We start from the raw sequence: 17,094 nt of genomic DNA, 5'->3' as shown, positions 1-17,094 counted from the left end.
TTTCTTCAGATTTTTTCCCCATTTTGAGTTGATTGCAGCACCACCAATAATTGGTCAAATGGTCATACTGTAAGTTTAAAAAAAAAAAAGAAGAAATCTATGACCTATAAATTCTTGGCCTAAAATCTAATTCAGAAATATGTGTTTATTTGGCTACTCATGTGCTGCTTATGATATTCATCATTCTGAACAAAACCTTAACGTAAAGTATTTAAATGTCTTCAATTCTGTCTAAACAATTCACAGACTTGTAATTTCATAATTAGAAATGCAATAAATCTTTGGGGTTTGAAAATGTTATTTTTTCTTATATTTATTTTGCATACTAGAGGTCTAGTATTAGATATTAGAGGTCTTTTTAAAGCCACTTCTTAAGGTGAAGTCACTTTTACTGTTGTTTGGTGAATTTTCACAGGGAAATTAAGTCATTTTAATAGGAATCCATGCAATTTTGAAAGTGACTTTAGTGGGAGCTGTGCTTCATATATCGCTACAATAGACAATGCACCTTGTTTTGTCTGTGAAACTTCACTAATGTGACTGTCCCTGCAAAAATGGCACACTGTACAAAGGTCAGAAATGAACAAGGGCTTAGGGCAAAAAGACCACAGATATTTAAAATGTGTGTATGTGTGTGTGTGGGGTGGGGGGTGCCAAATATAGAGCACTACATTCTTTTGATTGTTTAAAAATTTGTTACCTCATATTTAATTTATAGGCCTAGACCTATATAAGCTAATATATTAAATTCATTATAGCAGCTTGTTTATTGTCTTTCAATACATCATAAATTATTTATGGCTACTATAATATGTGATGATTTGATTTTATAGGTAACAGTAATTTAGTAGCTATTGATTTCAATTAATTGATTCAAGGGTTAAGTATTTGACAGATGAATTATATAAGGTGTGATTTTATATGGTTGGTTAGAGTCCTCATTAAGGTAAAAAATATTCTGAAAATCTATTCCAGGGGACAAATATAGCCTCTTATAAAATTTCTGACATGTATTGAGCACAGGAGCAGTCTTTTCTGCTTATCCATTTCATGTGCATATTTCTAGAAATCTCTGTCTCCCTCTATCCATGAGCTGACAACTTTTCCAATTATGAATTTACCTAACATTTGCACAACAATTAAAATTCTGGTATTTTCTTTAGGAAACGCAAATCTAGTTTTACTATATATTAATAACTTTAGTGTACTAAATTGAGAGAGGATGAAAGACAATAAGTTTATTATAATATAACATAACATTATATTGTATTATATTATATAATATAGAGAGCGAGAGAGAGAGAGAGAAAAGAGAGATGTCTGGCCGTAACTGGAGCGGTAACGGAACTGCTCTATTGTTCTCGTTAAATTCCTTTCCCCCGCGTTCTCGCGCATGCCAGTCTCCCGTTCTTTAGGAGAAGAGACAGGGAGGCTGATGCGCACGCCTTGCTGCCCCTTACGCATTGGCTGAACGGAGACCTCTGCTGTTTTTTTTATCTTATATTTTTAGCAGCGGAGGTCGGGCTCGTATTGCATCGCGCGTGGTAGAAAGTGCAGTTCATCCGCAGTGCTGCTGAGCGCTGGAGAACCGCAGTGTGTTGCGCTGTGAACGCTCAAGATCAGCATATTACGGTGAATGATCTGAAGTAAACACGCAGGTCTGTCTGTTCGCGGAGCGCTGGATATCTCAGCTAGGCTGTCTTGCTAAGCCCTTGTTTTGGAAATGGCCAGTCCTGGAGACGATTCGGCTTCAAATGCCCATCTGGATCAAGCTGAATCTGCTGACGCTACCCCAGAACCAGCGTTTCAAGAGGCTCAAAAATGGATCGAGGTGAGTTGACCGTACATACATGCTCACAGAGATAGAAGTAAACATTTTTTTTGCATCATTTTAATCTTTGTTTCGACATTCATATAAAGAGGTTGCATTACGCTTATAACAGCTGAACAGCTTATAAATATTGCACCGTCACCTGTTGTGTGTGCGTAGCGCGTGTAGCGTGTTTGGTTACAACAGCGGGCAATGGAGCTCAGCAGCTCGGGGATCATGTGCGCGGGATTCGGGGGCTGTAATCGGACTAGCGCGGCTTTAATGGCTCACCGATTTTTTTCTCTCACATGACAGCCATCAGCCTATTTAAATTAGCTGCTGGATATTAGACTGTGGGTCGCCAATCGAGTGGACGCTTTACCACACAAAACATTATTCATTTTGAAGATGTGCATCAGAAACCGAAGGATAGTCTGCGAGCGGACACGCCCCCTTTTGCTAAGAGATTCAAGTTGTTGTGGAAGCCAAGAGACACGCCCCTTGTCCTTTACAAACCACGCCCCTCATCGCGGCAGCTCACAAGCTTGGTCAAACAGTTTGATTTCACCGAGCATTTGTGGCCTATACAGTATTTATTTGGCCTTCGTTTTATGTGACCTGATTCACTGTAAAGTGTGACATGTGAATGTAGGACTAGTCCATCCCCAGAGATGTTAATGGTTTTAGGTCTTGGTATTAATATTATGACCTATTTTATGGGTTGTGGATTGGATAGGGAGAATCTTCTCGTCACTGATCTAGATTTGAGGTTGAGTCTTGTGCACTAGATAGGGGGTTTTCAGTATTTTAGATGCCATGGACCCCAGGTGTGATCATTCTTGTGTGAGGGACCCCCATCGCAAGTCATTTATGTAATTTCTTGTATTGAAAAAAACATTATTTATAAATATGTCTAAAATATAGTTAAGGAAATATTTAGTTTCTATTAAGTTATATTATAGAACTGTGCTGTTTGATGTAGTATTTACTCATTTCAGTCCCATTTCTATTTATTTAGGTTATTTTAGTTTTAATTTTTATAAATTTTTATACCGTATAGCACTTTCTTGTGGTCCTAAGTTTAAAAATCCCCTCATTAGCCATCAGTAATGGCTTTTTCTTTTTTCTTTTTGCAGAAAAAAATGGGACCATCCGTATTTCCTTATGATGGTATCGTTCTTCAAACTTTCACATAGCGACCCACATATAGACACTTTTATTATATTGCTAATTAGTTAGGAATTTATATGGTTTTTAGTGATTTCATAAATCCCACTTAAAGTATAGACCAGGTTGCCATGCCGTAATCCATTCACACTTTTTCTGCATTACTATTTGTCCATTCTGTCTGTCTTTCTGCCCATGTGTTTCTCTGGTATGCCAGTAACACAGGCAAGAGCTCATGCATTTTAGGACGATCAGTATAAATAGACAGGCTGAAATAGCCTAGCACCCTGCTGCTCGCAAATAGTTTTAACTAAATTGGCACAGAGAGAGACATGCTTATTCTGTCTCCTGCTAAAAATGCTTTTTCCTTAGTGAGTCATTGAAAGAGCTAGAACATTACAGACCAAAGCATATGACTGAAGCATGAACAGCAGACTGCAGTACAAAGATACATGAAGCTCTCTTAAGACACAAATAGATTGAGCTTCCCTGTAGTGGTCAGCTTAGATGGGGTCAATGTCAATATTTAGAAAGCAAGGTGATGGACAATATAATATTGATATATAGGTTACATAATACAATGATGAAACAAGAAACGCACAATTGCAGAAAACAAAACTACCCAAAATTTCACAAAAAAATATTTCATGAAATTTACAAAACAATAAAGAAAATCAAATTTAAAATAAAGATGTAAGTTTAAAATGCAAGCAAAGGCTTTGTTAAACTTTTATACCCTTTCCAACAAAATTAAATTGAATGACTCTAATGTCATGCAGTTAACCAGAAAGTAAAAAGATATAAAAGTAAATTGAATTATTATTTTTTAATTATTTATATTTGATTGTTTTTGTGAAAGTTTTATCCAACCATCCATCGCAAATAATTAATTATTCATTTATATTATAAGAAATGTGAACAGAATTATCATTATATATGTAATATATATTATATTTTTCAAGTTGAAAGTGTTGTTATTATTATCATCAATTCCTTTTTCTTTTTTTTTTTTTTTTTTGGTTGTATTATGTTACTTTGATTTGGTGTCTACATGTTTTTTTTTTCTCGCAATTTATAAATAATAATAATAATAAAAAAAAAAATTGATTGGCCTGTAATGATATATCAGTCTGTCACTTCATATCGGTATGTTAGGATTGTTTTTAGACAGAGTATCATATGTCCAGTCTTTGTTTTGATAGTACCTCTCCTAGGTCTCATAGGTGTGTGCTGGATGAGCCACGTGACACTGTACAGAAACTGTATGAGGAATCTCTCCCAGTGCACCTGTCAGTGGTTAGAGACAGACAGCAGCAACCACATCGCATTACAGAAAGTCCTTCTCTGCCTTGGCCTATCATATTTCAAGAGCCCTAGAGTTCCTCTCCCATTGACTATCGGGTTTCAGAGCACTTCTCTCTTTCTCTGCCTGTTTCTTTCCATCCTACTATTTGACCACCACTGTCAGAGTCACCATGGAGACCATGTAGAACACGTCCCACTGATTGCACATCAACTTGTGCTCCACTTTGAGAGCATTTAGAGCATCTATCTGGCAAATCAAGGGTACGAGGTCAAGTGTGTGTGTGTAAGAGTGTAAGAGCCGGTACATTTGAGTACAGATGGCTCTGTCATATGACCTCATAAAGCCAGCTGTCACAGCTGTGCGGTCACATACGTACGGATTAAATGATACAGCTTACACAGTGACAGAGATTTGGGAGGCAGACACAGGCTGTCTACACAATTCACATTCATTTAATACAGTCAAGAACACAGGGACTCAAATAACAGACTAAATATGTGCTCTCCTTTATGCCATTGGCTATGGTTTGCATTCAAGTATTAAGGATGACCACTAAGACACACTTTAAGCCAAATGACCTTCAGTCCAGCTGTTTCTGTGACTAAGATCCACTCCAGTCTACCGTCGAAGACCTAGAGCTGTTCAGCATCAGTTTTGTGTGCCATACAGCACTATTAGCAAAATAAATGATGTCTCTTTGTCTTTGTCAAAATAAATGATGTCTCTATGGACAAAGCTTAGAATTTATTGATTAAAAGTGGTTGCTTTGAAGTGCTTTAGTTTTTTGAATGCATAGCTTCTGCTTTGTGCTGTGATGAAGAGAAATTTTAATGTATACATTACTTAACAAAAGTTTTGGGTCAGTATTTTTTTCAAGTAAATTAGTGCTTTTATTCAGCAAGGACCACACATTAAAGGAATCAAAAATGACAGGCAGAGATTTATGTTTCAAATAAATTGTACACTATGTCAGACTGCACAAAAATATTAAGCAACTATTTTCAACACTGATACAAGAAATGTTTATTGTGCAATAAATCAGCATATTAGAATGATTTCTGAAGGATCGTGTGGCACTGAAGGCTGGAGTAATGGCTGCTTAACTGACAGGGTCTAAAAACAGGGTGTGTTATTTTAATTTGTAAGCTTATTTCACAATATTTCAGTTTTTGCTGTATTTTTCATAAAATAAATGCAGCCTTGGTGAACGTAGGAGACTTCTTTCAAATACACTAAAAAATCTTACTGACCCCAAACTTTTAAACGGTAGTGTAGACTACAAAAATTAAACCCACTCATACACCATAGTCTGCTCATTTAAATTCAGTAATTGTTTTAAACAGTTCACTGACTGAGTGAGTCTGATTTAAACCGTTAACGAGTTTTGTAAAAAAAAAAATTTGATTCGTAAGAGTAATTTGTTTGTGAATCAGACATCACAGCTTTTGCTGTGTTTATTATTGTGCTCAGTGTGCACATAATATCTGACAAAATGATGATATATTTTAAATTGTCACACATTTTAAATTTTTGACACATTTGCAATCATTTTAGTCACAACTCAGGTACAGTTTTGTGTGCATGTGAACTTGTAAAAAGTGTTACCTCAAAGGATTGTTTCTAGTTTTGTCTCTGATTAGCTTTTGCTGAAGACACATTAATCCAGCGCTCTCATCTTATACAACACAATTGTTCATGTTGTGTAAATGAGACTTGTAGCTTATGTAAAGAAATGCAATTCTTTCCAGTCTCAATATCTCTCCAGCTTCACCACCCACCCTTGAGAGCACACACAATCCTGATGTATTTTGCAATCATTTAAATGCAGTGTTATATAACACTGCTTTTACTCATCTTGGAATAGGTTTTCCTGGTCAAGGAATAATCTCCAAGAGTCTATGGCATGTTTAGCATAACTCCTATTCAGTGCTATAACTATATAAGGTGGAGAGAAGGAGATTTATACAGTAGAAATAGTATGAATAGTATGCTATTCCAAATTCAGGCAACAGACAGTGTGTATGGCTGTCTGTTTTTGTGTGTGTGTGGTAGTTTTTGACCCCTGACCTCAGAAATGCCAAATGCAAATGCATTTTTTCTGTCAGGGTGGCTAATTTTGTTCAGCGGTCGTATTGGCTGAGGTCTTTATGCGCTGAAATTTTCAGTCGTGTATGGGAAACACTAAATGCCAAATAAAACAAAACTGGGCTTCCCAACAGAACCATGCAGCACAAATCTAATATCTGCACGGACTATGTACAGTGTGGCACTAGCCATTGTAATATGTCTTTGTTTACCAAATTGAACAGCTCCGTGTGAATCAGAGTCATGCACAGCTCAATCCATTTGAATCTGAGACCGAATTCTCTGTTTTAGACCTCAATGTAAACCCCAAATTTTGCTTTAACAATGTTAAACATTGTAAACAAGGACAACCGGAGAACGTGGTGCTATGCACAGACATAAAGGCAAAACTGTGTTTGTGGCTTTGTTTGCCTTTTATTTTTGCTGATGTTCTTAAAGGTTTCAATATTCTTTCAGTGAACAGTTCATAAAAAAACTTTTTTCCACTATAAAGAACCTTTTGTGTAATGGAAAGATTGCATGGATGTTAAAGGTTTTTCTTGGAACTATCATTGCCAATAAAGAGACAATAATTTATTTCAAGAGTGTAGCTGTAAAACAGATGTTAAGTTTGTTAATATCATGAAATTTATATTCACATTCAAATTCAAAACCATGTTTTACTGTCAAATGTATCTTTATATCACAAAAATAAGCATTATTATTGCACTTGTAGGTCCTTGTGGATCACTATTATTGCTTTTACCTCTAATTTTTCATTTAGAAAAAATCCTCGCAGATCTGCATGTACGTTTAGACTCAACAACAAAACTGAATTAAGGTAGATTAACAGAGAAATAAATCAAAACAGTTCAGTCTTCCAGGAAGGAATGAGTCTATATTTGTGAAGGCAGTGTGTGTGTGAGTGTGTATATTAATGTGCATGCATTTTCAAGCACATCAGCAAGTCTTGAGATGGTGTTATCTCATAGTGTCTAAGCAACTAATTAGCACAGTGATTATTAACATGTGAATGAACTCACAAACAGTGAGAGACTGGCTGACACAGAAAAACAAGTGCGTGCGTGCGATCTCTCTCTCTCTTACACACACACACACACACACACACACTTCTGACATCTGAGGGGAATATTCTCTGAGAATAATGTAGAGCAGTAGAAAATATCTTACACTGAAAATATTCCCGATGGGTGCTTTAAATCAGCAGCTATTAAACTTTCTTGGCCAGCAACCCAAATAAGACATTGTCTTTTCTAAAGCCATGCAATATGCTACCACATAATTTCTTTATTCTGTTTCAATAAATAAATTGTAATATACACACTGATTCAGGAATCGCTGTTGTTCTTTTAAAAAACATTACAACATGAACACCAATGATAGTAGATATAAAAAGGGTTGAAACTGATAATGCATCCAGCTTGTACGAGAATGAAATATGATGTTTTGAGCTGCTTTTCCTGTTACTGTTACAAAATTGTACTTTGCTAACCATAATTTCTGCCAAAAATACCATAGTTGTTACAGTTATTGCTCCTGCAATAAAACCGTGGTAACTTGGTATTCACCACAACTGTCATCAAAAATATTCTGGAAGGACTTAGAATGAATATAATGTTTTTCTGTGGACCTAGAAACAATTGCAGTAAGTGTGGTATTTTGGTAGAAACTATGGTTACCATGTGGTTGCTTGATAAAAACATTTCTTCTGACTAAACGGTTCCAACACATAGGCCTATTTTTGTGAATAATTGTTCCTGCAGAACATCATAAAATCAGGAATGAATGTGAAACCATGAATTTTCTCTTATTAACATAGCATTGTGCTTTCCTGTGTGTGCTTGGTGCCTCTGCCCCTGTCCTACATACACATGTTATTTTAAAATGCTCCAGTCACCCACATTCTGTCCATCTAAATTTAGGGCCCCTACAGCTGTGCATCCTTGTGTAAATGCATGTCCTGACACCGACAACCTTGTCTAATTTTGCACACTTCCAGTTCCCTGTTTATGTGTCCTTCTCTCTAGACAGTGATCAGTGCTTGCTTATATTTTTCTTATATTTTGACATTAATTCTTGATATTCTAGATATATTAATTCTACATGTCTGTCATTTTCTTTTAATTAAGGCAGGTGTTTTTGAAGAATCGTTCACCGAAAAATTTAAAATTTACTTAAATTTAGGCCATTCGAGATGTAGATGAGTTTGTTTCTTCATTGGAACAGATTTGGAGAAATGTAGCATTAAATCACTTGCTCTCCAATGGATCCTCTGCAGTGAATGGGTGCCGTCAGAACAAAACATCACAATAATCCACAAGTAATCCACACGACTCCAGTCCATCAGTTAACATCTTGTGATGTAGAAACAAATCTATCATTAAGACTTCCAAATTATATACAAGTTCTCTATCCATAACTTTGCATTCTCTAGTGAATAAATCATGCCTAAATCAGCTGAGAAATATGCACAAATCAAGCACCATTTACAAGTGAAAACAGTCCAAAAGAGTTGATGTCAGAGGACAACATGGGATGGACTTTTTCACTGGAGGAAGCATTATTATGGAGTTGTATTTTGGCCAGAAGCGACTGTTTAAAGATAAAACGTCTTAATGATGGATTTGTTTCTTATAAACACGTAGCTTTTTGCTTCACTTCACTCATATGGATTACTTGTGGATTATTGTGGTGTTTTTATTAGCTGTTTGGACGTCATTCTGACGGCACCCATTCACTTCAGATCTATTTGTGAGCATGTGATGTAATGCTAAATTTCTCTGTTCTGATGAAGAAACAAACTCGTCTACATCTCGGATGGCCTGAGGGGGAGTAAATATTTAACTCATTTAAATTTTTGGATGAACTACTCCTTCAAGTGTGCATTAATAAGATGGTGAATTAACTAATTATGAATATTTATTATGACTATAAGTTAATTGACTGAAAGGAGGATGGTCACAGAAGCTTACTGTTCTACGTATTCATGACCCAATTAATATTCATGCACCACACCTTAATTATGCATTCTAACATACATACAGTTTGTTGGAAAGCATAAAAAACAGTCAATTGCAGTATGAAAGGTAATCTGCATTAAGTATGAAACATTGGTGGTTTTACTCTGATAGTATTATATTTAAGTTTTGATCAGTACTTTTGCACAATGGCACACAATAATTTTCGCTCACAAATTCTGATAAGGATCACACATTCATTAAGCAAATGGATAGAAGATGGGTAAATGGATAAATCGCTTTTGCACATGTATTATCTGTTGTTCTTTTACAGCTATTAATTCCTATAGTGGTGAGAGAGAGAGTGCTTTTTAATCCTGTGTGTGTCTTTGTCTGGACGGATGATCTGGAGTTGTCTATTTCCAACAGCCCTAGTCAGGTGGCCTATTTTCAGATGTATTTTAAGACAGTGCGTCCTGAGAGACATCATCCCCTGTCTGTTTCTGCCTCACTGAGAGGAGCCCTGCTTTCTGCTGCTGAGGCTGTTGCTTAGGTGATTATAAGCAGGAATAGCACCCATATACTTCTATTTTTATCTGTGTTTAATGCTGATGTCATGGGGCAGAGTGTCAAACATGGTGTTTTTAAGTGTAAATGAAGCATGTATGAACAAGGCACTAAGGTCGGTGTCACCCTATAGAGTACATTAGTACCCGCCCACTTTTTCAGTGTAGTATTTTTTCCATTCATTTTTCCCATTGGGATTTAAAAAAAATAGTTATTGTTAAAGTGGTATAAGCCATGAACTAAAGTGTGTGTGTGTGTAAAAAAAAAAATGTCAAAAGCAAGTATATGAATTCAGTTTAGTACAATAGTTAATGTGCAATCATTTAGTTTAGTACAATAGTTATGTTAGCTATGTTATGGTATACTACTCTTTTTGTTTCAGTGAGCTTTACATTGAAAGCATTGTAATATATGAGTGTGACGGGCTAACAATAAGCAAGATTTCAGCAAAAACTGCAAAGTGAGATATCGTCTACCAAATTTAAAATGCTTCGAGTCAGCTAATGGGAGGCTGCCTTGAGCAACTGGTGAAATGTAGCCTCTTACACAACTGCACTGCAGGGGAGCTGTTCCTGGGGGATGTTGACTGGACTGTCACCAGCAGGTGTAAGAGGGTGTGTGTGTTTGTGAGCTTGGTGTCAAGGTAACGGAACTGCTTGTATGCCACCAGAAGCCTTTTTTGGTTCTTCCTAAAAATGTTGCCATCAATCAGCTCTTTCTCTATTACGGTCCATCTTTCTCTGTTCATACATGTAGCTGCTGCCCCGTATGAATGAATTAGGCCAGTATGTGTATGCAGGACTGTCATATGGCTTTCACGGTATTAAGAGCAGTTTCAGATGAACATTTGCCTGAAAAACAGCTTACCTGTAATGTATGTGTGTGTGTGCTTGTGTAATGAAGAGAGTGTAAAGACATAAGGCGGAGGGAGAGTTAGTCATTCTTGACAGTTAAAGACAGCTGCAAGGGATTTCTCATAGAACTGTGATTCTGAGAGAGTAAATGTGTCTGCATGTGTCAAAATCAGTGTAGCTGTGTCCTATTCCCTATAAAGCACTATATTTGCAATACCAACATTATTGTATTGATGAGTATTTAAAGAAGATTTAATTCCATATATAATTCACTTTTTTTACTCCGCATAGTATGGTGTGTATATATATATATATATATATATACATATATACACTACCGTTTAAAAATTGTAAAGTTTGTGAAAGAAATCATATGCTCACCAATGCTGCGTATATTTGATAGAAAATATTGTCTAAACAGTAATATTGTGAAATATTATTGCAATTTAAAATAACCGTTTTCTCTTTTAAAAGATTTTAAATGTAGATTATTCCTATGATAACAAAGCTGAATTTTCAACAGCCATTACTCCAGTCTTAATATATACGGATTTGATGCTCAAGAAACATTTCTTATTATCTCAGTTGAAAATGGTTAATAATAATAATAATTTGTTACATTTATATAGCTCTTTTCTGGGTACTCAAAGCGCTTTACATGGAAAAAGCACTGATAGAACTGTCATACTTTGATCTTTTGTAATATTGTAAATGTATTTTTAATAAAATCTTTTGAAAGGTAAATGTATTTTTAATGTCACTTTTAATGCATCTTTGCTGAATAAAAGTATAAACGGTTGTGCATTATTCTTCCCAAAGTACATGCGAGTGCTTCAGAGCCTTGTTCTGTGTTTAATTCAGTGGCTCATTTCCATGCACTATGTAGTGAGCAGTAAGACATTCACTGGGAAGTGAATGGGTGACTGACTGAGTATTTTGTGCATATTTCACTTTCTTGTGACCATTTTCCCACTCTTACTGACCTTTAGAATGAAATGGACGCCGTTGTTCTTTCCCACATGAAATGAGCAACAGTACACACAGAAGGTGACCAATATCATTTTAACTCCTCCACATCCTTAAATAACAGCCTCTTTGCAAAGCAAAACAATCTCTGCTGAAATGTGCAGCTGCAGCACGAACTCTTAAGAACTGAATGAAAAGGATTGAAAAATTTGTTAAAAATAAACTTTGTTTGGCATTCTTCAGAAGCATATGCTGAGCAACATGTGCTACACACATCTAGGAAGAGCGCAAGATTGTTGTTTCTTCATTACCGCAGAATGACTGGGTGGGCCAAATTTCTCATTACATTGTTTTATTAAAGCAAATTTGAGTCGTCATGATGTGAGCACTTTAAAGTTATTATCTTCATAATAAAGATGATAATGATCACCTCTTGGTTTTAAACAAGTCATGCTGTACTGTGCAACGCATTAATAGAGGAGAGGAGAGAAATGAAAAGGAAGATGTAAAGAGTGATGCATCTGGTTAGCTGGCATTGGGTAAATTAGAAGACGAATATAGTGTTAAAATATGATAATTTGCTGAAAATGCATTCACCCTCAGGCCATCTAAGATCTAGATGAGTTTGTTTCTTCATTGGAATAGATTTAGAAAAATGTAGCATTAAAACCCTTGCTCACCAATGAAACAGTGAATGGGTGCCGTCAGAATGAGAGTCCAAACAGCTGATAAAAACATCACAATAATCCACATGTAATCCACACGACTCCAGTCCATCAATTAATGTCTTGCGAAGTGAAAAGCTGCATGTTTTTAATAAATCCATCAAGACATTTTTAACTTTTGAACTGTTACTTCCAGCTAGTAAATCAATAATATTGCTTTCTTCAGTGAAAAATTAGTCTCATCTTAATCAGGAGAGAAATATGCACAGATCAAGCACCGTTTACAAGCTGAAACGGTCCAAAACGGTTCTAAACAAATGTTATTGGTGATGCACTTATATTTTGGCATCTTGTTGAATTTGTTTATTACAAAAACTGTTTTTCACAAGACATTAATCGATGGACTTGAGTCATGTGGATTACTGTGGTGTTTTTATCAGCTGTTTGACTCTCATTCTGACGGCTCATTCTTATTGGTGAGCAAGTGACATAATGCTAAATTTCTCCAAATATGTTTAGATGAAGAATGAAACTCATCTACAGTTTGGATTGCCTGAGGGTGCACATTTTCAGCACATTTTCGGGAATACTGATCCTTTAATGGTCCTATGTGACACTGTGGCTTCCTTTCTTAGCTGCAGTGAAGGACAATGGACAATGAGTGACCTCGTACTGATGTACAGGTCAGCTGTTTCCTGCTCTGAGAGAAACTGTGTGTAAAGTTTTAGGGGGTAACAGGTTTATGGGTAATAATTTTATGTGTATAATTGCAGGTTTTGTCTTCCAAAGTCAAAACCTTTGCATTATTGAAAATAATCTTTATTAATCTCAAAAACGTGGTCATGTACTTGGCCTCTTGGGAATAGAGAGTAAATTAAAATATTCTTTCTTTCTCTCTTTTACACACATGCATGGTATAATGAATAAGTAAGGGCAGGTTATGTAATACTAGTTTAGTAGTTTACTTGTGCACATTAAATGCAGGCATACTCCACAAAGTGTAGGGCCTATATAATCACTCACACACAGAATACATTCATACATACATATTTATATGCGCTGACCCATCCCCACACACGTTGCGCCTTTAGAATGTGTTAAGTATCACCCTAATATCTACCAGATTTGTGTATAAAAGAAAAGCAGCTGTTTCAGAGCTTCTTTGTAAAACCCATTTTGTCTTTTGCTTTTGTTTTTTAACTTATAACATGTAATGGCAACTTAGAGCATTGCATGTGTGAACATATTATAAAAAGGAAATATCAGATTAATACATGAAGCATAAGCTTTGAGGCCTCCCTAAAGAAATATAAAGCATCTGTTTGGTTAGCATTTAGAGACAAATCATACTGTAAAACTATAGATTTAGAAGGACACATTGGTTACTAAACTAATATGACTGCATTCAAACTGCTCCAGTCATATTAGCGCTCTCTTACCTCTTCATTAAAACATTCTCAGTTCTTTTTTTACTTATTTTACTCTATTCTTTTTGCTTGGCAGGCAGTGACAGGAAGAAGTTTCGGTGACAAGGATTTTAGAAGCGGGCTGGAGAACGGCATTCTGCTTTGCGAGTGAGTTTTGCATACACTGTAGATGTAAATGAAAATTGTTTATTGGAAATTAATATATTCTGACTAAATGCAGATGCTACAAATGCACCAGTATGAATACCAAATAAAAACATAATTTAGGCTACATCTAGCTAAATTTATGGACAAATAAAAATACTGAAATATGGATAAAACCACCTGATTATGATCACTACACTACTCTTCAAATGTTTGGGGTCCGTTTCTTTTTGAAGTGTATTTTAATTTAAAATGTCATATATTCATGTAATGGCAAAATTGATTTTTCGACAGCCATTACTTCAGTCTTTAGTGTCACGTGATCCTTCAGAAATCATTCTAATATGCTGATTTGGTGCAAAATATTTCTTATTATAAATGTTGCAAACAGTTGTGCAACTTTTTTTATGGAAACAGTGATACATTTTTTTTCATGATTCTTTGGTAAATAGAAAGTTCAAAAGAACAGCATTTGTCTGAAATAGATTTTTTTTGTTTATAGTCCGTACTGTGCTGTCAATAAAATGAATTGAATTTAATGCAATACATTTGAAAAGTGTTCATTTTTATTAAAATATTTGCCTGACCCCAAATTTGTGAACACTAGTGTCATTACTAAAAACTAAATATTTGTTATTTTCTTATTTTTTTAATGAAAAATGTATGTAAAAAGAAAAAAAAATCAAATAAATTACTGAAACCTTGTTTTGCGGGGCCACGTGTCATTTTAATGATGTTATGAGTCAACCCACATATTATGGTACTCTAATGTAATATTTCTCTCTCTCCCTCTCTTTCATCATGTGATGTATTAGGTTGCTGAGTTCAATCAAACCAGGTCTTGTGAAAAAGATCAATAGACTTCCAACACCCATTGCAGGGCTGGTGAGTGTGGGTAGTGTGTGTTTGTTCGTTCGTTTGTTTTCAATGTGTTTGTGTTGTTCTGTGCCTGTTTGTGTCAGGCCAGTCTTGGCACTGCTGTCTCAGAACAAATCCAGTACTGTCCCAATTTGTGCGTCTATCTGTGTGTGTGGTAGTTATTTTATGTTTATGCCATCAAGAAGAATAAGTTTTATTTATTTAGCGCCTTTCCATTGCTCAAGGTCACTTTACATAGTGCTATACAAAACATTTACATACCCAAATAGACAATACAAACACATAAGACCAAATAAAGCCACATTATCCAAAATGCAAATTAAAGAGATACTTTTTTAGTCTTGAAGGTAAACAAAGAAGATAAATTACGAAGTGTAAGGGGTAGCGGATTCCATTATTTAGGAGCATTAACACTGAATGACCTACCACCTACAGTGGATAGCCGATAACGAGGAATGAACAAAAGACCAAACTCAGATGATCTGAGGGACCGGGGTGGAGAGTAGGAGTACAGTAGGTCAGACAGATATAGAGGCGCAAGACCATTTAAAGTCGTGACGTATTGTCAAGTATGGTGACCCATACTCGAAATTGGTGCTCTGCGTTTAACCCATCCAAGTGCACACACACAGCAGTGAGTAGTGAACAAATGCACACACACACACACACACACACACACCGTGAACACACACCCGGAGCAGTGGGCAGCCATGCTGCAGCGCCCGGGGAGCAGTTGGGGGTTCGGTGCCTTGCTCAAGGGCACCTCAGTCGTGGTATTGAGGGTGGAGAGAGCGCTGGACATTCACTCCCCCACCTACAATTCCTGCCGGCCGGGGACTCGAACCCGCAACCTTTCGATTACGAGTCCGACTCTCTAACCATTAGGCCACGACTTCCCCTTAATATGTAGATACCTTCCCCTTAATATGTAGATCCCCTAATACCTTAAATGTTAGAAGTAATAGCTTAAAATGTATACGAGATGCCACAGGTAGCCAGTGCAGATCATGCAGTAGAGGAGTAATATGAGCAGAACGCCTGGTGGAGGTAAGAAGTCTTGCTGCTGAGTTTTGGACATACTGTAACCTTGCAATAAGTTTTTTCGGCAGACCAAGAAATAGAACATTGCAATAATCCAGACGTGATGTGATTAATGCACGAATTAAGATTTGAGCATCAGCTAGAGTCAGAGAAGATCGAAGATGTGCAATATTACGAAGATGGAAAAAAGAGATTTTAACAACAGAAGAAATGTAAGAGGCAAAAGATAGAGATGAGTCAAATAAGACACCAAGATTGTGGACAGATGAAAAAGGCTTAACATGAACCCCGTCAATTTCAAAGGACAGGTCCATCCTTTTGACTAAGGTAGCAGAGCCAATCATCAATATTTCAGTTTTGTTATTATTTAGCTTAAGGGAATTCAAGGACAACCAATGCTTGCTATCCCTGATGCATGCAGTAAGTGAGTCAGGCAGTGATGACCTATCAGAGCTGGTGGTTAGGTAAATTTGAATGTCATCAGCATAGCAATGAAATTGAAGTCCATGCTTGTGTATGATGTCACCAAGTGGATATATGTAAATGATAAACAGAAGTGGACCAAGAACTGAACCTTGAGGAACACCATGTGAAACTGGAGCAGTGGCAGATGTGTACCTTTGTATAGTGATATAATATTTTCTATCGCTAATGTAGGAAATGAGCCAGGAAAGAGCTGAGCCAGTGATACCGATATCAGAAAGACGAGAGATGACTATTTCAGGGCAGACTGTGTCAAATGCAGAGCTTAGATCGAGAAGAATCAAGTTGTTTATTAACACACAATCCATGGACAGAAGAATGTCATTAACCACACAAAGAAGAGCAGTTTCAGTGCTATGTGATGAATAAAATCCTGACTGAAAAGGTTCAAAAGGCCATTGGCATTTAAGTAAGATCTTAATTGTGAAGCCACAACTTTTTCAAGAATTTTACTTAAGAATGGTAAATCTGAGATTGGCCTAGATGGCCAAATGTCTAGATGGTCAAGAACCGTTTGGGGGTCACCGCAGCCATTTTTAATTCTGCTGGAACAATGGCAGATGCTAAACTACAAGTTAATCGTGTTATGAAAGGTTCAAACTCATGAACACACATCTTAAGCAAAACAGTAGGTGTAGGATCAATCTGGCAGGATGTAGAATTTGACTTCACAATTAGATCTCTTGTGGCAGCAGAAGTAGTGAGAGTAAAAGCAGAAAGAGAGTATGTTGAGTGACCCGAGT

At 36.3% G+C, this 17,094-nt stretch overlaps 1 protein-coding gene across 1 annotated transcript in view; it reads left to right on the top strand.

The window, feature by feature from the left end:
* Nucleotides 1–1,398: 1,398 nt before the first annotated feature.
* limch1a (LIM and calponin homology domains 1a) overlaps nt 1,399–17,094 on the top strand; it is a 55,249-nt gene continuing 39,553 nt past the window's right edge. Inside the window, exons 1-3 of the mRNA XM_079420549.1 lie at nt 1,399–1,831; nt 13,881–13,951; nt 14,764–14,833. Of these exons, the coding sequence (XP_079276675.1) occupies nt 1,724–1,831; nt 13,881–13,951; nt 14,764–14,833 (249 nt within the window). The 5' untranslated portion in view covers nt 1,399–1,723. The remainder of the gene's footprint in view (nt 1,832–13,880; nt 13,952–14,763; nt 14,834–17,094) is intronic.

Source organism: Barbus barbus (genome assembly GCF_936440315.1).
Source record: "Barbus barbus genome assembly, chromosome: 7".
In the NCBI taxonomy this organism is placed as follows: Eukaryota; Metazoa; Chordata; class Actinopteri; order Cypriniformes; family Cyprinidae; genus Barbus; species Barbus barbus.
The sequence above is the reverse complement of the archived record's forward strand: the minus strand, read 5'-3'. Positions and strand labels throughout refer to the sequence as shown.